This window comes from Anomaloglossus baeobatrachus, chromosome 6 (genome assembly GCF_048569485.1).
Source record: "Anomaloglossus baeobatrachus isolate aAnoBae1 chromosome 6, aAnoBae1.hap1, whole genome shotgun sequence".
Taxonomy (NCBI): domain Eukaryota; kingdom Metazoa; phylum Chordata; class Amphibia; order Anura; family Aromobatidae; genus Anomaloglossus; species Anomaloglossus baeobatrachus.
Window position 1 is genome coordinate 373,983,915 of NC_134358.1, and position 22,984 is coordinate 374,006,898.

A 22,984-nucleotide genomic window follows, 5' to 3' on the forward strand; every position below is an offset into this window, starting at 1 on the left:
GCGGCATGTACACATACATACACACACACACACACACACACACACACACACACACACACATGGTCCCGCTCGGCTAACCTGCGGTGATGAAGTCCCGCCATCCCGACCTCAGCGCTGTCATTGTCCTCCATGGCCGCCGCTTGTCACATCACCTCTCGCTTCCGACCCGAGACTGACTAGCGGTGACGTCACGGACCTCTCGCGATACTTGATGTGAAGGCGCCGGTCATTGACCTCAGTGACAGGGGCTGTCAGCAGTGCAGGAGATCAGCGCAGGTAATGTACCTCGCTGACAGCAGCACTTGTCATCCCCTGCAGTGACATGGCCTGACCCATTGATGTTAGCTCAGGTCACTGCATTGCTCTCCCAGCCAATGGGGAACATCCTGCTCTTCATTGACTGGGACAGTGTGGATCGTCATGGCAACCCCTTGGATTACAGCAGACCTGGATTTGTTTTTCATTCTAATAAATTGGTTAAAGAGGGAATGTTTTGGGGAGTGTTTTTTCAAATAAAAATGTGGTTGTCGTCTATTTTTTTTTATTACTGACTGGGTTGGTGATGTCGGGTATCTGATAGACGCCTGACCTCACCAACCCCAGGGCTTGATGCCAGGTGACATTACACATCTGGTATTAACCCCATATATTACCCCGTTTGCCACCGCACCAGGGCGCGGGATGAGCTGGGGCGAAGCACCAGGATTGGCGCATCTAATGGATGCGCCACTTCTGGGGCGGCTGCGGCCTGCTATTTTTAGGCTGGAGAGAGTCCAATAACCATGGACCTCCCTAGTCTGAGAATATCAGGCCCCAGCTGTCTGCTTTACCTTGGCTGGTGATCCAATTTTGGGGGACCCCTACGTGTTTTTTTTTTAAATTATTTATTTAATTTAAAATAACAGCGTGGGGTGCCCTCAGTTTTGGATTACCAGCCAAGGTGAGGTTGCCAGCTGTGGTCTGCAGGCTGCAGCCGTCTGCTTTACCCTAGCTGGCTACAAAACTAGGGGGAACCCTACGTCATTTTTTTTCATTTTTTTGGCTAAATACAAAGCTAAGCACCCCTTAGTGCCACTTCTCCATTTTTTTCTCCACTTTTTCTCCACTTTTTCTCCTCTTTTTCTCCACTTTTTCTCACTTTTTTCTCCACTTTTTCTCCACTTTTTCTCCACTTTTTCTCCACTTTTTCTCCACTTTTTTCTCCACTTTTTCTCCACTTTTTTCTCCACTTTTTTCTCCACTTTTTTCTCCACTTTTTCTCCACTTATTCTCCACTTTTTCTCCACTTTTTTCTCCACTTTTTCTCCACTTTTTTCTCCACTTTTTTCTCCACTTTTTTCTCCACTTTTTTCTCCACTTTTTCTCACTTTTTTCTCCACTTTTTCTCCACTTTTTCTCCACTTTTTCTCCACTTTTTTCTCCACTTTTTCTCCACTTTTTTCTCCACTTTTTTCTCCACTTTTTCTCCACTTTTTCTCCACTTTTTCTCCACTTTTTCTCCACTTTTTTCTCCACTTTTTCTCCACTTTTTTCTCCACTTTTTTCTCCACTTTTTCTCCACTTTTTCTCCACTTATTCTCCACTTTTTCTCCACTTTTTTCTCCACTTTTTCTCCACTTTTTTCTCCACTTTTTTCTCCACTTTTTTCTCCACTTTTTCTCACTTTTTTCTCCACTTTTTCTCCACTTTTTCTCCACTTTTTCTCCACTTTTTTCTCCACTTTTTCTCCACTTTTTTCTCCACTTTTTTCTCCACTTTTTCTCCACTTATTCTCCATTTATTTCTCCACTTTTTCTCCACTTTTTCTCCATTTTTTTCTCTCCACTTTTTCCCCACTTTTTCTCCACTTTTTCTCCACTTTTTCTCCACTTTTTCTCCATTTTTTCTCCATTTTTTCTCCACTTTTTCTCCATTTTTTCTCCATTTATTCTCCACTTATTCTCCATTTTTTCTCCACTTTTTCTCCATTTTTTCTCCACTTTTTCTCCATTTTTTCTCCACTTATTCTCCATTTTTTCTCCATTTTTTCTCTACTTTTTCTCCACTTTTTCTCCATTTTTTTCTCCACTTTTTCTCCACTTTTTCTCCACTTTTTCTCCACTTTTTCTCCACTTTTTCTCCACTTATTCTCCACTTATTCTCCATTTTTTTCTCCACTTTTTCTCCACTTTTTCTCCATTTTTTTCTCCACTTTTTCTCCACTTTTTCTCCACTTTTTCTCCACTTTTTCTCCACCTTTTCTCCACTTATTCTCCACTTTTTCTCCATTTTTTTCTCCACTTTTTCTCCACTTTTTCTCCACTTTTTCTCTGTTCTTTTTCTATGGACGGTCTACCCATTAGCTCTGCCATGCATACTGTAGCTCTACACCTACTGCACATGTTACTTTATGATTGACATCTCTTTCGTACCAGAGCTGTCTAAGTCTACTCTGACCCCATATTTGTCATTACTATATTGTCCTTGTACTGTATTATGACATTTGTATCATGTGTTTCATTTCTTGCTGTGTTGCAATTTTTTTGCTGCATCCCAATTGTACCTCTACATTGTTCGAGTTTATGTTATTGTTCTCTCACTCTTATGTGATACTGATTATTGTCATTTTTCATGATTACATGCAGATAAGTCCAATCTGACGAAGGCTCAGGCCGAAACGTCATTTGTAACTTGTTTTGGACAAAAACATATATGCTTATGAAAAAAAAAATTTTTCTTAATACGGACCAATAAAGAGTGATTTTGCATTACTATCCGTTGTGACTTACTGACTTAGTCTGGGAGATTTAGAGTGCCGAGGTTACTCACTAATTTTATCTATTATTACCTCTGAGCACCTATATACCAGTGAGCAGAGCTTCCTCTACAGTAGTTCTCCTGATTAGGCATGCCCTTACCTCATGAGCAGGGCATTGCAGCTTTGGTAGCAACCATTACGACATGGACTCTGCTGCTGTGGACCCGGGGAGAGTGAGTGCAGATTCATTGCACCCACACTCCTCACATGAAGGGTCCGCACTCCTAGAAAATGGGGGATACGTTCCCTGAGTGTCTCCCCCCCATATTCTAGACGGTCCAGAGTCGTCGTGGGACCCCTTTATTTTTTTTCTTACAATAAATTGGTGAAAGAGGAAATGTTTTGGGGACTGTTTTTTCAAATAAATTTCTTTTGTCGATTTTTTGTGTTTGTTAGTACTGACAGTTTATGATGTTGGGTATCTAATAGACGCCATGACATCACAAACTGCTGGGCTTGATCTCAGGTGACTTTACAGCTAGTATCAACCCGATTTATTACCCCGTTTGCCACTGCACCAGGGCACGGGATGAGCTGGGGTGAAGCGCCAGGATTGGCACATCTAGTGGATGCGCCACGTCTGGGGTGCCTGCGGCCTGCTATTTTTAGGCTGTGAAGGCCCAATAACTATGGACCTTTCCACCCTGAGAATACCAGACCACAGCTGTCCGCTTTACCTTGGCTGGTGATCCAATTTGGGGGGGACCCTACTTTTATTGTGTAATTATTAATATTTATAAAATAATTATAAAAAAGAGCCTGAGGGGACCACCACATTGGATCCCCAACCACGGTAAAGCTGCCAGCTGTGGTTTTCAGGCTACAGCCGTCTGCTTTACCCTAGCTGGCTATCAAAAATGGGGGGACCCAACGTCATTTTTTTTTTTAACTATTTTCTAAATAGAAAAAATTAATGGGCTTCCCTGTATTTTGATTGCCAACCAAGGAAACGGCAGGCAGATGGGGGTGGCAACCCATAGCTGTCTGCTTTATCTGCGCTGAGAATCAAAAATACCGCAGAGCGCTACGTCATTTTTTTAAAGATTTATTTTTACAGCACTGTGATGTCCAGCAATCAAAATACAGGGAAGCCCATTTTATTTTTAGTTATTTAAATAAATAATTCAAAAAAATATATATCGGCTCCCGCTGCATTTTTTGTATTGCTAGCTAAGGGTAATCCAAGCAGCTACTGGCTGCTAACCCCCACTGCTTGGTGTTACCTTCACTGGCAATGGAAAATCCAGGGAAGCATTTTTTATTTTTTTTGCCAAAAAACTACAAAAAAAAGGACGTGAGCTTCGCCATATTTTTGTATGCTAGCCAGGTACAGCAGGCAGCCACGGGCTGCCTCCAACCCCCAGTTGCCTATTTGTACCCGGCTGGGAACCAAAAATATAGGGAAGCCCGTTTTTTTTTAATTATTTCACTTATTTCATGAAATAATTAAAAAACAAATGACGTGGGCTTCGCCCCATTTTTGTGTCCAGCCGGGTACAACTAGGCAGCTGGGGATTGGAATCCGCAGCACAGGCTAGCCCGAGGTTTCTGGGCGCCTCTACTGCGGATTTCAGTCCGCAGCCGTCCCAGAAAATGGCGCTCTCATAGAAACGCCATCATCTGGCGCTGTATCCAACTCTTCCAACAGCCCTGGAGCCGGGTGGCTTGTTGGGTAATCATGAGTTAATACTGGCTTTGTTTTACTAGCCAGTATTAAGCCAGAGATTCTTAATGTCAGGCACGTTTGACCCGGCCATTAAGAATCTCCAATAAAGGGTTAAAAAAAACACCACACAGAGAAAAAATACTTTAATAGAAATAAATACACAGACACATTAGAGACTCCATCTTTATTACCCCCTGTCAGCCCTCCACGATCCTGCTCTTCTGTCTTCTTTCTTTCTAGTGTAGTAGTAGTGACGATTGTAGTGAGGATGAGATTCACCAGCTCATCACTTGGGGCTGGGGAACCTCCATCCTCACTATAATCCTCACTACAATCGGGAAGCAGCGTGCAGCCTTCACTCCGTGAGTGATCAGTGCTGGCTGCTAGCGGTAACGCTGACAGACGCGTTACCATAGCAATGGTGCTCTCGGAGCCGCGGTTAGCGGTGACATCACCGCTAACTGCGTTGCTATGGCAACGGTGATCTCCGTTAATGACCGGCTGTGTCAGCCGGTCCCTAACGGAACGGGGAGTCGACCGTGTGCTAGAGCATGTCGCCGGTACACGGCGATACACATATGTGCACCGTGTACCGGAGAGATGCACTTCCAGGTCCTACATGACGTGTTATAGTCATGTGACCAGTCTGTAGCCAATGAGATAATAGCCACGTGACTGGTCACATGGCTATTTTGACGTCACGATAGGTCCTGCATCTCTGCTGGCAGTGCCGTCACCGGGAGGATTCAGCGATCATCGGATGGAATAGCGGCAGGAGACAGAGTGCAGAAGGGATCGCGAGGACCGGTAAGTGTTATGGCAATGTTTATTAACTGTTTGTGTACATTTATCATGCATTTTTATGTGTTTGTGATTGCCTCCCATTCTAGCCTATACGTTCGAGTTCGGTTCGTAGAACGTTCGACGAACCGAACTCGAACGGGACCCCCGTTCGGCGAGCCGACCTCGAGCCGAACCGGGACCGGTTCGCTCATCTCTAGTAAAGACTCAACAATACTGAACATGTGCACATGACCTTAGCCAATGTTCACACAGGGTGTTTTTTTCTGCAGCAAAATCTGAGCAAAAGCTGCACCTTGTTATTAGTATGCATTTGCATTAAACCAAAGAAAAACAAAACAAAACTGAAAAGTGCCCTATGTGAACATAGCTTAACAAATACTAAGGTAACAAAAACTCAAATACTGAACATGTGGACGAGGCCTTGGGGCATGTGCACACATAGAATACAGTCATAGGAAAAAGTTTGGGCACCCCTATTAATGTTAACCTTTTTTCTTTACAACAATTTGGGTTTTTACAACAGCTATTTCAGTTTCATATATCTAATAACTGATAGACTGAGTAATATTTCTGGATTGAAATGAGGTTTATTGTACTAACAGAAAATGTGCAATCCGCATTTAACCAAAATTTGACCGATGCAAAAGTATGGGCACCTCAACATAAAAGTGACATTAAAATTTTGTAGATCCGCCTTTTGCAAAAATAACAGCCTCTAGTCGCTTCCTGTAGCTTTTAATGAGTTCCTGGATCCTGGATGAAGGTATATTTGACCATTCCTGTTTACAAAACAGCATGCTTCAAATCATCCCACAGATGTTCAATGATATTCAGGTCTGGGGACTGGGATGGCCAATCCAGAACATTGTAATTGTTCCTCTGCATGAATGCCTGAGTAGATTTGGAGCGGTGTTTTGGATCATTGTCTTGCTGAAATATCCATCCCCTGCGTAACTTCAACTTCGTCACTGATTCTTGCACAATATTGTCAAGAATCTGCTGATACTGAGTTGAATCCATGCGACCCTCAACTTTAACAAGATTTAACAAGATTCCCAATGTCGGCATTGGCCACACAGCCCCAAAGCATCATGGAACCTCCACTAAATTTTACTGTGGGTAGCAAATGCTTTTCTTGGAATGCCGTGTTTTTTGCCTCCATGCATAACGCCTTTTTCTATGACAAAACAACTCAATTTTTGTTTCATCAGTCCACAGGACCTTCTTTCAAAATGTAACTGGCTTGTCCAAATGTGCTTTTGTATACCTCAGGCGACTCTGTTTGTGGCGTGCTTGCAGAAATGGCTTCTTTCGCATCACTCTCCCATACAGCTTCTCCTTGTGCAAAGTGTGCTGTATTCTTGACCGATGCACATTGACACTATCTGCAGCAAGATGATGCTGCAGGTCTTTGGAGGTGGTCTGTGGATTGTCCTTGACTGTTCTCACCATTCTCTGCCTTTCTGATATTTTTCTTGGCCTGCCACTTCTGGGCTTAACAAGAACTGTATCTGAGTTCTTCCATTTCCTTACTATGTTCCTCACAGTGGAAACTGACAGTTTAAATCTCTGAGACAACTTTTTGTATCCTTCCCCTAAACAACTATGTTGAATAATCTTTGTTTTCAGATCATTTGAGAGTTGTTTTGAGGAGCCCATGATGCCACTCTTCATAGGAGATTCAAATAGGAGAACAACTTGCAAGTGGCCACCTTAAATACCTTTTCTCATGATTGGATACACCTGCCTATGAAGTTCAAAGCTCAATGAGGTTACAAAACCAATTTAGTGCTTTAGTAAGTCAGTAAAAAGTAGTTAGGAGTACTCAAATCAAGAAATTGATAAGGGTGCCCATACTTTTGCACCGGTCAAAGTTTGTTTAAATGCGTATTGCACATTTTCTGTTAGTACAATAAACCTCAGTTCAATCCAGAAATATTACTGAGTCCATCATTTATTAGATATATGAAACTGAAATAGCTCTTGCAAAAACCCAAAGTGTAATAAAGAAAAAAGGTTAACATTAATAGGGGTGCCCAAACTTTTTCATATGACTGTATTTGGTGAGTTTATTACCTCATTATTTGTAAGGCCATGTGTGCACGTTCAGCATTTGGTGACTTTTTTTCACCAAATACTCAATGTGTGCACACGGCCTTATTGTAGTAGTAAAAATATATTTGGGGTATGGGATTGGTGTGGGCAGATGTCCCCGGCCTGCACTCTGTGTGCACCCCTCCATTATATCCACTACATACTTCATGATACATGCAGAATATCCTGATGGAGGGGCACACACAGTATGTGGAGTCAGACATTGGAAATATCCAAGATGGAGGGAGGGCCAGTGAGGCACAGTGTGCTGGGGAGTTTCACCCATGGAGTTTCAATCCTCCATTCCCAATCTATACATACACAGTCTATGGATTGGGAATGGAAGATTGACACTACATAGATCAGATGGCATGCCCCAGAACACTTTGATAGAAGACACCGTCGTCCCCACCTTATAGAAAATTACAATTCCCCCCCATTTCACATAGTGTGCCGCCATTGCCCCCCCTTTCACATATTGTGCCGCCGTTGCTTGCTGCTGGTGAACAGGTCGGCAGGCACCTCCATAGAACAGGTCACTAATCCATCTCCACTCTTCAGGCTCCTGGACTCCAGCATGGCCTGCAACAACGCTGTCTACCGTCACCATTACAGAGGACGCTCCTCTTCGGCAGACAGGTGTGAGGGGCTCCCTCAGCCACGCTGCACCCTGTATGTTGCTCATACGTTTTGCCCAGGGCTGCAACCAAGAATTTCAGGACCCCATACTGCCAAAAGTTTCAGGCTCCCTTCAGACTCCACCACAGCTCCGCCTCTACCTCTCGAACCTCCGGCAATAGAAAAAAGTTGTTTCCAGCATCGCGTCCAAGAAATAAGGTCAAAAACCAATTTTACTCCATAAGATTAAAACCAACACTAGGTTGGATGGACATTTCACACCTAAAAGAGGTTCTTAGTCTAAAGGGGGCTTTACACGCTACGACATCGCTAATGCGAAGTCGTTGGGGTCACGGAATTGGTGACGCACATCCGGCCGCATTAGCGATGCCATTGCGTGTGACACCTATGAGCGATTTTGCATCGTCGCAAAAACGTGCAAAATCGCTCATCGGTGACATGGGCGTCCGTTCTCAAATATCGTTACTGCAGCAGTAACGAAGTTGTTCCTCGTTCCTGCGGCAGCACACATCGCTCTGTGTGACACCGCAGGAACGAGGAAGCTCTCCTTACCTGCCTCCCGGCCGCTATGCGGAAGGAAGGAGAGGGGCGGGATGTTCGTCCCGCTCATCTCCGCCCCTTCGCTTCTATTGGGCGGCGTTTCAGTGACGCAGCTGTGACGTCGCTGTGACGCTGAACGAACCGCCCCCTTAAAAAGGAGGCGGTTCGCCGGTCACAGCGACGTCGCCAGGCACGTAAGTCCGTATGACGGGTCTGGGCGACGTTGTGCGGCACGGGCAGCGATTTGCCCGTGACGCAAAACTTATGGGGGCGAGTACCCACGCTAGCGATATCGGTACCGATATCGCAGCGTGTAAAGCCCGCTTTAGACATATCCTGCTGGATTTGCAAGCAAGTTATAGAATAAAATTTCTTTTTACACTTATTTCTTGGACATGATGCTGGAAACAACTTTTTTCCATTGCCGGACTTTGCCTCTTTGAACACAGAGCTGACCTCCCTGCACCGTCCTCCAGAGAAAGGAGCCAGGTGATGCATGTATCGGGTGAGCTGAGATTCTCCTATTCATACTTACCTCCAACTTTCCACAGTCCCCCCATCACTCTTGGAAAATCTCCAATTCTGCAAACACCAATCAAACATTAACCGCTAGTTGTCATTTTGACAGCCCGAAAAAAGCTGCATGCATCGTTTTTCAGGTCATCAAAATGACGAGCCCCAGACAGAATGGTCAGCCATATGCATATCTAATATATAAAGCTGAGTGTGTGTGTTTGTGTGTATGTGTGTATGTATGCATGAGTGTATGTATGTGTTTATGTCCACTAAAGTAATCACATATACAATCATGATATTTTGCACAGACACCCCATTTGACTCAGGGAACATCATAAACTATGTTTTGAGGGGAAAAATTAACCACACGCTTTACAGTTATTCGCCAAAAAACCTGCTTACATTAAAGTCAATAGAGCTATGATTGGTTGCTATAGGCAACGAAAGACGCTCTTAGTATAAGAAGCTTATGTGTGAGGTAATATGATTTCTGTGGAGAGACAGATAGAGACAGAGAGAGAGACACAGACTGATAGAGAGACAAGGAGAGAAAGACAGCCACCCAGGGAGAGAAAGAGACAGCCAGCCAGGGAGAGAAATAAAGAGACAGCCAGACAGGGAGAGAGAGAAAGAAAGAGACAGCCAGCCAGGGACAGAAAGGGAAAGAAAGAGACAGACAGCCAAGGAGAGAAAGAAAGAGACAGCCAGCCAGGGAGAGAAAGAGACATCCAGGGAGAGAAAGGGAAAGAAAGAGACAGCCAGCCAGGGAGAGAAAGAAAGAGACAGCCAGGGAGAGAAAGAAAGAGACAGCCAGCCAGGGAGAGAAAGAAAGAGACAGCCAGACAGGGAGAGAAAGAGACAGCCAGCCAGAGAGAGAAAGAGACAGCCAGGGAGAGAAAGGGAAAGAAAGAGACAGTCAGCTAGGGAAAGAAAGAGACAGCCAGCCAGGGAGAGAAAGAGACAGCCAGACAGGGAGAGAAAGAGACAGCCAGACAGGGAGAGAAAAGGAAAGAAAGAGACAGCCAGCCAGGCAGAGAAAGAGACAGATAGCCAGGGAGAGAAAGGGAAAGAAAAAAACAGCCAGCTAGGGAGAGAAAGAGACAGCCAGGGAGAGAAAGGGAACGAAAGAGACAGCCAGGGAAAGAAAGAGACAGCCAGCTAGGGAAAGAGACAGCCAGACAGGGAGAGAAAGAAAGAGACAGCCAGCCAGGGAGAGAAAGAGACAGCTAGCTAGCCAGCCAGGAAGAGAAAGGGAAAGAAAGAAAGAGACAGCCAGCCAGGGAGAGAAAGAGACAGCCAGACAGGGAGAGAAAGAGACAGCCAGCCAGGGAGAGAAAGGGAAAGAAAGAGATAGCCAGACAAGGGAGAGGAAGAGACAGCCGTCCAGGGAGAGAAAGGGAAAGAAAGAGACAGCCAGCCAGGGAGAGAAAGGGAAAGAAAGAGACAGCCAGCCAGGGAGAGAAAGAGATAGCCAGCCAGGGAGAGAAAGGGAAAGAAAGAGACAGCTATCCAGGGAGAGAAAGAGACAGCCCGGGAGAGAAAGGGAAATAAATAGACAGCCAGCCAGGGAGAGAAAGGGAAAGAAAGAGAAAGCCAGCCAGGGAGAGAAAGACAGCCATCCAGGGAGAGAAAGACAGCCATCCAGGGAGAAAAAGAGACAGCCAGCCAGGGAGAGAAAGAGACAGCCAGCCAAAGAGAGAAAAAGACAGCCAGCCAGGGAGAGAAAGACAGCGATCCACGGAGAGAAAGAGACAGCCAGCCAGGGAGAGAAAGAGACAGCCAGCCAGGGAGAGAAAGACAGCTATCCATGGAGACAAAGACAGCCATCCAGGGAGAGAAAGAGACAGCCAGCCAGCCAGGGGGAGAAAGAGACAGACAGCCACGGAGAGAAAGAGACGGCCAGCCAGGGAGAGAAAGAGACAGCCAGCCAAGGAGAGAAAGAGACAGCCAGCCAGGGAGAGAAAGAGACAGACAGACAGCCAGGGAGAGAAAGGGAAAAAAATAGACAGCCAGCCAGGGAGAGAAAGGGAAAGAAAGAGAAAGCCAGCCAGGGAGAGAAAGACAGCCATCCAAGGAGAGAAAAACAGCCATCCAGGGAGAGAAAGACAGCCATCCAGGGAGAGAAAGACAGCCATCCAGGGAGAAAAAGAGACAGCCAGCCAGGGAGAGAAAGAGACAGACAGCCAAGGAGAGAAAGAGACAGACAGCCAGGGAGAGAAAAACAGCGATCCAGGGAGTGAAAGAGACAGCCAGCCAGGGGGAGAAAGGGAAAGAAAGACAAAGGCAGCCAGGGAGAGAAAGACAGCCATCCAGGGAGAGAAAGACAGCGATCCAGCGAAAGAAAGACAGCCATCCAGGGAGAAAAAGAGACAGCCAGCTAGGGAAAGAAAGAGACAGACAGCCAAGGAGAGAAAGAGACAGACAGCCAGGGAGAGAAAGACAGCGATCCAGGGAGTGAAAGAGACAGCCAGCCAGGGAGAGAAAGAGACATCCAGCCAGGGAGAGAAAGACAGCCATCTAGCGAAAGAAAGAGACAACCAGCCAGGGAGAGAAAGACAGCCATCCAGAGAGAGAAAGAGACAGCCAGCCAACCAGGGAGAGAAAGAGACAGACAGCCAGGGAGAGAAAGAGACAGCCAGCCAGGGAGAGAAAGACAGCGATCCAGGGAGTGAAACAGACAACCAGCCAGGGAGAGAAAGAGACAGCCAGCCAGAGAGAGAAAGACAGCCATCTAGCGAAAGAAAGAGACAACCAGCCAGGGAGAGAAAGACAGCCATCCATGGAGAGAAAGACAGCCATCCAGAGAGAGAAAGAGACAGCCAGCCAACCAGGGAGAGAAAGAGACAGACAGTCAGGGAGAGAAAGAGACAGCCAGCCAGGGAGAGAAAGAGACAGCCAGCCAGGGAAAGAAAGAGAGCTAGGGAGAGAAAGAGACAGCCATGGAAAGAGACAACTAGCCAGTGAAAAAGGCAGACAGACTACCTGCACATTTACACACACAGTTCTACAACAAGCACAGTTACACACTATACATTACCTCATCTTACAGCTCCTGATCGGTGCAGAGGAGGGGAGAAGCTAATGCGAGCTGCACGGAGGCTGCAGCAGCTGAACAACCTGTCACTTCACCATTCATTTGATCAGCCAAGGTCCTTCACCTTCTCAGCCTCCGTTCTGCTCCAGTACATTTCCTCCCCTACTCTGCCCCTATCACATAGATTAGTGCTTAGCAGAAAGAGAGGGCAGCTCTCTATGAGCGACCTGGGCCCCCCTTATTGCCCTGATGGAGGCGCTAGTCCTGCCGATGTACTGCAGGGTGGCTGGACGACTTAGCATCTTTAAAATGTTTCATGCGGATTATAATGGAGGCAATTTACTTTTTGGAGCAGGGGCCCCCTGGAGCCTCGGGCCCCGGGCGGTAGCCCAGATTGCCCTCATTATAATCTGCTTCTGCCTGGGGGCACAGGAGAGAGGTCACCAGGATTATACCGGAGATACCGCTGGGACTGGGGCACAAACAGAGCACAGGGCTCTAGGTCAAGCGTTAGTTTCAAAGGGTTTGATAAATACCTGCCCAGTGACGTCACTGACTTCACCGAACCAAATAATCTGGGGGCATCAGCAGTAAACTAGGATCGCGGTTCGGACTCTTACCTTCCCGCAGGGTCCGCACTGCCCGCCGTATGGAGGAGACTGTGCCCCAAAAAGACAGTCAGGGCCCCCAAACGCTCCATGCTACGGGGACCCAATCTACAGAGAGTGCCGGGGACAGAGCAACCTGGGTCACTACATTGGCACTAGTCCTCCTGGGACCTGAACCAGCAACCCCTGGCTCCACAGTGAGTAGAGACTGTTAAAGACAACCTGGTGTGGACCTGGTGTGGTCTCCGTCATCTCCCAGACACAGCCCTACCTGCGGAGGGCCTACCATCACATCTGCCACTACCATCAGCTCTTGGAGTACCCACATTTAGCAGCGGCGGTTCTCCATCCTAAACCGCAATCGCAGGTGGCGTCACATGACAAAAACTCTTATCTACCCTGTAAATACTCCCATTACAAAATGGGCCCAGGGCACGGGACCGGGCAACGTCTACCAAAGTGACATTCCCAAGTATCAGTACTGCTTGGTACCGAGTACCCCATATCCCTGGGCACTACATTGGCTCAGTGCACATGACCCGGGAGTTTGGGTCATGCACACTATGAAGCCGGGTGTACGCGTCCTGGCTTCAAACTGAAGTAGTATGCATGACCTCAAGGGTCTTGCGCACTGAGCTGAAATCCAGCATCAAGCGGCGATGGCAGTGGAGAGGTGAATGAGATCATCCTCTGACGTTGCGCATTTATTAGCATGCTAGCATGCCCACGGGGGCGTGCTAACATGCTAATGGGGGCGACTAGGCAGAGTTAGTGCTAATATGCTAATGCGGGCGACTAGGCAGAGTTAGGCAGGGATTAGCAATATACACCCAGAACTGCTCATGGTTCTAGGTGCATATTGCACCTGACAGGTTCCCTTTAAGTCTTCAACAAATTTCATAAAAAAGCAGAAAAAAATAAAACAGTCAACCCCTTTAAGGGAGCATTACATACATAGTGCACTCAGGATTTTGGCTAGACTTTGGCAGTTAGAACATTAATCCATATGTAAAGTATTACTTCAGGTCGGAGGTCACAAATCTATACAACTCTATGGTATCCTAATTCTGGCTCTCACAGAGATGCACTGAGAGCTTGTGATGTAAATTTTGACTTCCAGCCAGTCAGAAGTTACAGTCACAAGATGGTTTTGTGATACTGCAGCAGCGCCAAAAAAGGATGAAAATCACCAGAGGGTAAATATAAAACTGGAGGCAGGGGACTTAGGGGTACTTTGCACGTTACGACATCACTACTGCGATCTCGTCGGGGTCAAATCAAAAGTGACGCACATCCGGCGCCGGTAACGACGTCGCAATGTTTAAAGCCTTCAAGCACCGATAAACGATCGCAAAAGAGTCAAAAATCGGTGATCTGTGTAGCGTCGGTCATTTCCATAATTTCGCTGCAGCGACAGGTACGATGTTGTTCTTCATTCCTGCGGCAGCACATATCGCTGTGTATGAAACCACAGGAGTGAGGAACATCTCCTTACCTGCGTCCCACCTGCAATGAGGAAGAAAGGATGTAGGTGGGATGTTTACGTCCCGCTCATCTCCACCCCTCCGCTTCTATTGGATGCCTGCCATGTGCCCCTTAGGAAGGAGGCGGGTCGCCGGCCAGAGCGACGTCGCAGGGCAGGTAAGTGAGTGTGAAGCTGCCGTAGCGATAATGTTCGCTACGGCAGCTATCACAAGATATCGCATCTGAGACGGGGGCGGGTACCATCACGCTCGGCATCGCTACAATCGGCTAGCGATGTTGCAGCGTGCAAAGTACCCCTTAGATTTAAAGTACAACTTCAGCACTAAAACCCCCAAAAAACACTGGAGTGATGCTTTAACAAATAGAGAAATAACATGCAGACATTATAGCTAAGCTTACCTGGTATATATATGTGTATCATTGTTATTTCCAAATCTCTGTACACCATCTCCAAAATTCCAATAATAGCTAACATTTGTTCCAGAATTTACTCTGCAGTTAAACTTCACATTGGAGTTTATTAGGACTGATGAACTGGCAACAAGACGATTCGGAATCACCTTTCTCTGGACAAATATAGCATGTGCATCAGAGGTAAAGGAGGCGAGTTGATTTGATGCATTAACTGTAATATCATATCTGGATAATGAAGAGAAAACTATTATATATTATCTATTTTAGAAACATATTCAGTCTTGTAATAGAAGTGTACAACATTCTCACGAATGAAAGACATTGACAATTAATAAATTAATTGTCTAAAATAAGCAGTTCAAATCCACATGTCATTTTGAAATTGCAGATTAGAGCCTGGAATCTAATTAATTACTGGCAGTTATATAACTGTAGAAAGCCAAAAATAATCAAACCCCTATAAAATATAAGTTTGAATTAAATTTTAAAAAGTCTTAGAAACAACAAATGATAAAGAGACAGGATAATACAGTTAGGTCCAGAAATATTTGGACAGTGACACAAGTATTGTTATTTTAGCTGTTTACAAAAACATGTTCAGAAATACAATTATATATATAATATGGGCTGAAAGTGCACACTCCCAGCTGCAATATGAGTTTTCACATCCAAATCGGAGAAAGGGTTTAGGAATCATAGCTCTGTAATGCATAGCCTCCTCTTTTTAAAGGGACCAAAAGTAATTGGACAAGGGACTCTAAGGGCTGCAATTAACTCTGAGGCGTCTCCCTCGTTAACCTGTAATCAATGAAGTAGTTAAAAGGTCTGGGGTTGATTACAGGTGTGTGGTTTTGCATTTGGAAGCTGTTGCTGTGACCAGACAACATGCGGTCTAAGGAACTCTCAATTGAGGTGAAGCAGAACATCCTGAGGCTGAAAAAAAAGAAAAAATCCATCAGAGAGATAGCAGACATGCTTGGAGTAGCAAAATCAACAGTCAGGTACATTCTGAGAAAAAAGGAATTGACTGGTGAGCTTGGGAACTCAAAAAGGCCTGGGCGTCCACGGATGACAACAGTGGTGGATGATCGCCGCATACTTTCTTTGGTGAAGAAGAACCCGTTCACAACATCAACTGAAGTCCAGAACACTCTCAGTGAAGTAGGTGTATCTGTCTCTAAGTCAACAGTAAAGAGAAGACTCCATGAAAGTAAATACAAAGGGTTCACATCTAGATGCAAACCATTCATCAATTCCAAAAATAGACAGGCCAGAGTTAAATTTGCTGAAAAACACCTCATGAAGCCAGCTTAGTTCTGGAAAAGTATTCTATGGACAGATGAGACCAAGATCAACCTGTACCAGAATGATGGGAAGAAAAAAGTTTGGAGAAGAAAGGGAGCGGCACATGATCCAAGGCACACCACATCCTCTTTAAAACATGGTGGAGGCAACGTGATGGCATGGGCATGTATGGCTTTCAATGGCACTGGGTCACTTGTGTTTATTGATGACATAACAGCAGACAAGAGTTGCCGGATGAATTCTGAAGTGTACCGGGATATACTTTCAGCCCAGATTCAGCCAAATGCCGCAAAGTTGATCGGACGGCGCTTCATAGTACAGATGGACAATGACCCCAAGCATACAGCCAAAGCTACCCAGGAGTTCATGAGTGCAAAAAAGTGGAACATTCTGCAATGGCCAAGTCAATCACCAGATCTTAACCCAATTGAGCATGCATTTCACTTGCTCAAATCCAGACTTAAGACGGAAAGACCCACAAACAAGCAAGACCTGAAGGCTGCGGCTGTAAAGGCCTGGCAAAGCATTAAGAAGGAGGAAACCCAGCGTTTGGTGATGTCCATGGGTTCCAGACTTAAGGCAGTGATTGCCTCCAAAGGATTCGCAACAAAATATTGAAAATAAAAATATTTTGTTTGGGTTTGGTTTATTTGTCCAATTACTTTTGACCTCCTAAAATGTGGAGTGTTTGTAAAGAAATGTGTACAATTCCTACAATTTCTATCAGATATTTTTGTTCAAACCTTCAAAGTAAATGTTACAATCTACACTTGAATTCTGTTGTAGAGGTTTCATTTCAAATCCAATGTGGTGGCATGCAGAGCCCAACTCGCGAAAATTGTGTCACTGTCCAAATATTTCTGGACCTAACTGTATATAAATTATGAATTTGTACTGGGAGAGGGTGAGGGAACTAAGGCGGGCTTTGCACACTACGACATCGCAGGTGCAATATCGGTGAGGTCAAATTGAAAGTGACGCACATCCGGCATCGCATGCGACATCGTACTGTGTAAAGCCTAGATGATACGATTATCGAGTGCAAAATCGTCGTAATCGTATTATCGGTGCAGGGTCGACGTAATCCATAATTACGCTGACGCGACGGTCCGATGTTGTTCCTCGCTCCTGCGGCAGCACACATCACTGTGTGTGAAGTCGCAAGAGCGAGGAACATCTCCTACCAGCGTCACTGCGGCTTCCATAGGATATGCGGAAGGAAGGAGGTGGGCGGGATGTTTACATCCTGCTCATCTCCGCCCCTCCGCCGCTATTAGCCGCCTGCCGTGTGACGTCGCTATGACGCCGCACGACCCGCCCCCTTAGGAAGGAGGCGGGTCGCCAGCCTGAGCGACGGTCGCAGGGCGGGTGAGTGCATGTGAAGCTGGCGTAGTGATAATTTTCACTACGCCAGCTATCACACGATATCGTACCTGCGACGGGGGCGGGGACTATCGCGTGCGACATCGCAGCATCGGCTTGCGATGTCGCAATGTGCAAAGCCGCCCTAACCCTTCTTAACCCTAAAATGCACTTCCTGGCAGTGGAGGGTATGATGCCTTAAGGTTCGAGGTACCCCCACTCAATGTCGAGACTCCCTAGAATTTCCTATTAAAATGTCTACTCTCAATACCAATGGTAATAGTTATACCTGGCTCATTGTGTAAATAGTAGGTGCTCAGAGAAAAAAAGCATACAATAAGTGAGAGAAACTTTGGCACACTGAATGAAAAAAAGAGAATAGAGATTGTTTTGATGCTTCAAATGTATATTTATTTGTGCAAGGATCAAAAAAATTTTTTAAAAAAAATTCATCCAACGTTTCGACCGCGTATTTTACGGTCTTTATAAAGGATAGAATTTATCTAAAATAAGAAATCAGATGATCAACATATATTTTGTACAACATACAACATGATTTTTACAAAGCAAAAAACATGCATAACTCATCACATAAGTCATATTGTCACCGAGACTTTTTTGCAGAGAAATATACATTCCTGAATTATCTGACAACATAATAAACGCCTAGGTATAATCAAATAGCCTAAAGAAAAATTTAGGATTATACACGATATATTGAGCATAAAGTCGCAGACAGACACCCACCTAAATGCGAGATGAGTGGGATAAGTGATATTTGACAATTATTCGTCACAATGAATCAATGAATAGATACGCTTGAGATCCTGTACAAATAGTGAAAATATTATATTAAACGACATACAGTATAAGAATCTGTTCAGAGAAATAGACTGAAGATAATGACTGTAGTGTGCACAAAGGATATCTACCTTATGCATCAAAATTGATACGTAGTTGATAATGAAATCTTCTTTCATAAATGGGGCACCATGTAAGTCTGAATGAAGATATGCAGGATATTCTAGATGAATATACATATGAGCATTAGTGTAATCTATGTGTCATACATAAATGTAAAACACTGCGCACTGTAACCAATGTACTTCAGGAATTTTCTGATATATATGATCAGACGGAGTATAGGAAACATAAAGCATAAGACTACCTTATACACTCTGTCTTAAAGGACGCAATGGAAAGAATTAGTAGTTCTATAAAGGATATTCTCCTTTTTCTGTAGGAAATAAAAAACTCCATATTAGAGAATCAGCAAGACCGGGAATAAATTCTCAATATGTTAACATCAATATAAGGCACATATAGCAATGAATGAAAAGAACATGGTATGAGAATTACCTTAGTCTGGTATGAATAGGTAAACAACCAAAATATTAGGTGATATAAGAGACACGTCTCTGAAAGGCTATGCAGAAAACCTGCTAAATACATGACAAGTATTAGGCAGTTTATTTAGCCAAAATGGCTCATATAAAGAGTGCTCAATAAGGCACATACCTTAAAAGATACTTTTGAATAAATGGAGGAACAGCTAAGCTGTGGTGATATAGGTCTATAAAGAAACGGAACATGGGGGTGAGTGACAATCTATGCCGAGTAAAGGTTAATGTGACTCAGCCTCTATGTTGCATACCTTGTCTGTGGTGATCCATGGTGGGGGCCCTCAGGAGAGTGTGCAGGGTGACTGGGGTGAGGGCGCTTTTTATGCTGGGAATACTGTGTCCACTTCCTGCTGGGTGGAACGCAGTGTGCTGGCCGGTGGAGCGCGCACCGCGCAGGCGACGGGCACGGAGCACCGGCCAGTGTGTGGGAGGATCTGTGTCAGCCGCGTCCACCTCCATTGCATGTAACGTGGAACGCAGCGTGCTGGCCGGTGGAGCGCACGCCGCGCATGCGCAGTGGGATAAACACACCGTGCAGGCGCAGGGCATGGAGCACCGGTCAGTGTGTGGGGAATGGTGATCACAGGGAGGAGTGTTGTGTCAACCCCTATTTTGCAAGGGGTGGATGCATATTCACTGGGCGGTGTAGCGCACGTCACGCCCGCGCAGTCCAATGCCTTGCACCGCGCAGGCGCCGGGCACGGAACACCAGCCAGAGTGTGGGAGGGAACATGAGGGAACCAAGTGTTTGAGGTGTCATTTGTAAACTACAGAGGCATAGTGTACTGGCCCATGGATTGCGCACCACGCATGCGCAGCACAATATATTGTGCAGCGTACTCGCAGGGCACAGAACATCAGCCAGTGTGCAAGAACAATGCATGGACATTATAATACAGTGAAAACCACTTGAAAGCGGTATACTAGACCTATCGACGTGCAATATAGTGCCAGGTGGTGTTCTTGTCAGGTGAAGTGATAATTTCAAGTCATGGGTGATTGGTATCACGGGAGACAAGAGGAGCCTAAAAAAGAAAGATTAGTTAGTATAAATAGAATAATTATGTTAAAGACATTCATTGCTAGTCCGTCTATTGGAGTTTTACAATAGTTAATAGTAATGATTACCTTGATAGCAAAAAAAGGGGAAGAAGGGGAAACAGAGTATCATCAAAATCAACCAAAGCCTTGGACATAATAGAATGACCTTGGACAAAAGCGGAGCCCCACAGTAAATCCACTAAGAATCATATATGTACATCATATTCCCTATTGAGTCCCCTAGGTTCTAGTGTGTTCAAAGTGAATATCCCAAGGGATTCTCTTTCTTTGAGAATGCGTATCCTATTACCACCCCTACGTGAGGGGGGCACGTGATCGATTACCTGATATCTAAGCTGAGCGACAGTGTGGCCGTGTGTTCTAAAATGGTACGGAATGGGCAGTAGGGTCTGTTTACACCTTATTGTGGACTTATGCTTACTGATGTGGTCCCGGATATGCTGGGTGGTTTCCCCAACATATCCGAGACCACACGGACTCTTGATCAGGTAAACGACAAACGTGGATTCGCATGTGAAAAACCTATGTATGGGAAATATGCAGCCCGATAGGGGGTGAGAAAAGGTGTCACCTCTGGTAAGGTTGTTGCATTGTATGCAATGATAACACGGGAAGTTGCCCTTTCTAGGGGTCCCCAAGAAGGTTTGTCTTTGTTTGCCCTTATTGGATCCAATATCAGCTCTCAAAAGACTATCTCTTAGATTTTTCGGTCTTTTGTTACAAAACAGCGGAGGTTCTTTGAACTCATTGATTTCAGGATATGCTTTACTGAGGAGTGGCCAATGTTTGTGAATGATGTTTTTGAAGAGTGGTGAGAAAGGATGATATGTATTGATACAAGGAATATGGGCAATGTTCTTGTTAGTGCTAGGTTTCTGTGATGTACTTCTGTTAGCAATCGTCATAGGATAGCCCCTTTGGAGAAACGTCTCGCTCATTTCAGAGGATCTCACATCCCGCTGTGTGGGATCAGATACAATTCGTTCCACCCGTTTGTGTTGTGAAATTGGCAAACTCTGCTTTGTGTGCCTAGGATGACAGCTAGTGTAATGGAGCAAGTTGTTGCGATCCGTAGGCTTAACATATAAGTCCGTACTAACATGACCCTCAGAGAGTATGACCATAGTGTCAAGAAAATTGATTTGATGTTCATCAGAATGGATGGTAAAGGAGAGACCCTGCCTCAATGAATTGATGTCATTAAAGAATTGAGATAAGGATTCGTGATCACCCTGCCAAATAAGAAAAATGTCATCAATAAATCGTTTCCATATGATGACATGTTCTCGCCACATAGGATGGTCATAGATATAACACTCCTCAAAATGTGCCATATATATGTTAGCATAGGGGGCGCTAGGTTCGAACCCATCGCGGTACCGCGCTTTTGTTAAAATTGATCCTGAAATAAGAAGAAATTATTTTCAAGGACAAGTTGGAGCAAGTCAATACAAAGTTTGTTTTGTGAACTAGAATAAGAGCTATGTTTACTTAAGAACCAGTTAATGGCCTGGATCCCATATTGATGCTCAATACTGGTATACAAGCTATTAACATCTATAGTTACCAAAATGCATTGTGCTGGGGGTGATCCGATGCCATGTATGACTGACAAAAAATCTGAAGTATCCTTCAGGTATGATCTGATACTTGGAATTAATGGGGTTAATATTTTCTCAACCACGATGGCTAGAGGGGATAAAATAGACTCTGTAGAGGCCACAATTGGACGACCTGGAGGACTTTGCATATTCTTATGGACTTTAGGAAGTGTGTAGAACACTGGAGTTATAGGGTGTGTCTTAACAAGAAAATCAGCTAATTTTTGGTCTAATACCACAATGGCACCGCCTTTATCGGCGGGCTTGATGATGATTCTAGAGTTGTTTTTGAGATCTTGTATGGCCCTACTCTCTTCCAAAGTAATGTTATGTCTAATCCTGAATTGTCCATCCTCCACTGCCTTGAGTGTTCGTGTGATGTCTCCAGAGACCAAAGAGATATACGTCTCTATTGGATGGTATGTTTTCGGAGGATTATATGAACTAGGAACTCTTAAATCAAGTTGCCTGAGTCTAAACATATTGTTGGGTTCTGATGGAACAGTGTCTATATGTGTGCTTATTTCTGTACTGAAGTGTGCTTTGAGTCTGAGGGTCCTGAAAAATCTCCTCATTTCCTGATCTAACTGAAATGTGTTCAGTGATGGAGTGGGACAAAATGACAAGCCCTTATGGAGAACACGTGATTCAATTACAGACAAATTATACGATGAGATGTTATATACTAAATTAGTACCTGGGACCGCGTCTGTACGTGGGAAGTTGGCGTGGTCCCTGTTGCCCCTCTTGTTGCTCCGCCTCGTTTTCCTCTTTGGTTTACACGTTGTGGTAAAAAACGAGGTTGACGTGTTGCGTATTGCTCAGTATCAGAACCAGAAGATTTAGAATAGCGATTATAGGATGTAGATCGTCTTGGGATCTCTTCCATGAACCGCCACCGATATACGCGGTTTTTAGAGTAGTCCTCTTGGTCCCTCACAAATTTGGACCTTTTTCTTTCTTGTAGGATTTTTCTGAACTCGGCGATGGTTTCTTTGGTTTTGGAGTGTATTCTATCCCATTCTGTACTGGGAAGGGTATTTTGGAGTTGTTGTTCTATTGAGTTGATACTTCCTCCCAAGGTTTCATTCTCTTTATGTAAAAATTCTTTTGTAAGAATTATGCTGTCCATAGAACATTTGTTCACAATACTTTCGAACTTTGTACAATAGTCAGAATTTTCAGAGAATAAAGTTGGTCTCAATGACACCCGTAGTCCCCTAGGGATCCTTTGCACCCTGTGATACTCGGCCAATGTGGCCAGGTGCAGTTCTGACGCTGTATGTCTCCTTAACTCCTTTTCATAATCTCGAGATCGTACTTCTTCATTTGGAACAGACAGGAACGTATTCGGTATGGTTACCAAGTGACAATATGACTTATGTGATGAGTTATGCACGTTTTTTGCTTTGTAAAAATCATGTTGTATGTTGTACAAAATATATGTTGATCATCTGATTTCTTATTTTAGATAAATTCCATCCTTGATAAAGACCGTAAAATATGTGGTCGAAACGTTGGATGAATTTTTTGGGAAAAATTTTTTTGATCCTTGCGGATGAATTTTTTTTTTAAAAAAAAAAAAAATTTTTGATCCTTGCACAAATAAATATACATTTGAAGCATCAAAACAATCTCTATTCTCTTTTTTTCA

General features: G+C 44.6%; 1 protein-coding gene across 1 annotated transcript in view; it reads right to left on the reverse strand.

Moving 5' to 3' along the window:
• The window catches only part of PKD1L1 (polycystin 1 like 1, transient receptor potential channel interacting), an 884,746-nt gene that overhangs the window by 532,488 nt on the left and 329,274 nt on the right, over positions 1-22,984 (reverse strand). Inside the window, exon 18 of the mRNA XM_075316120.1 lies at positions 14,583-14,822. Coding sequence (XP_075172235.1) covers positions 14,583-14,822 — 240 coding nt within the window. The remainder of the gene's footprint in view (positions 1-14,582; positions 14,823-22,984) is intronic.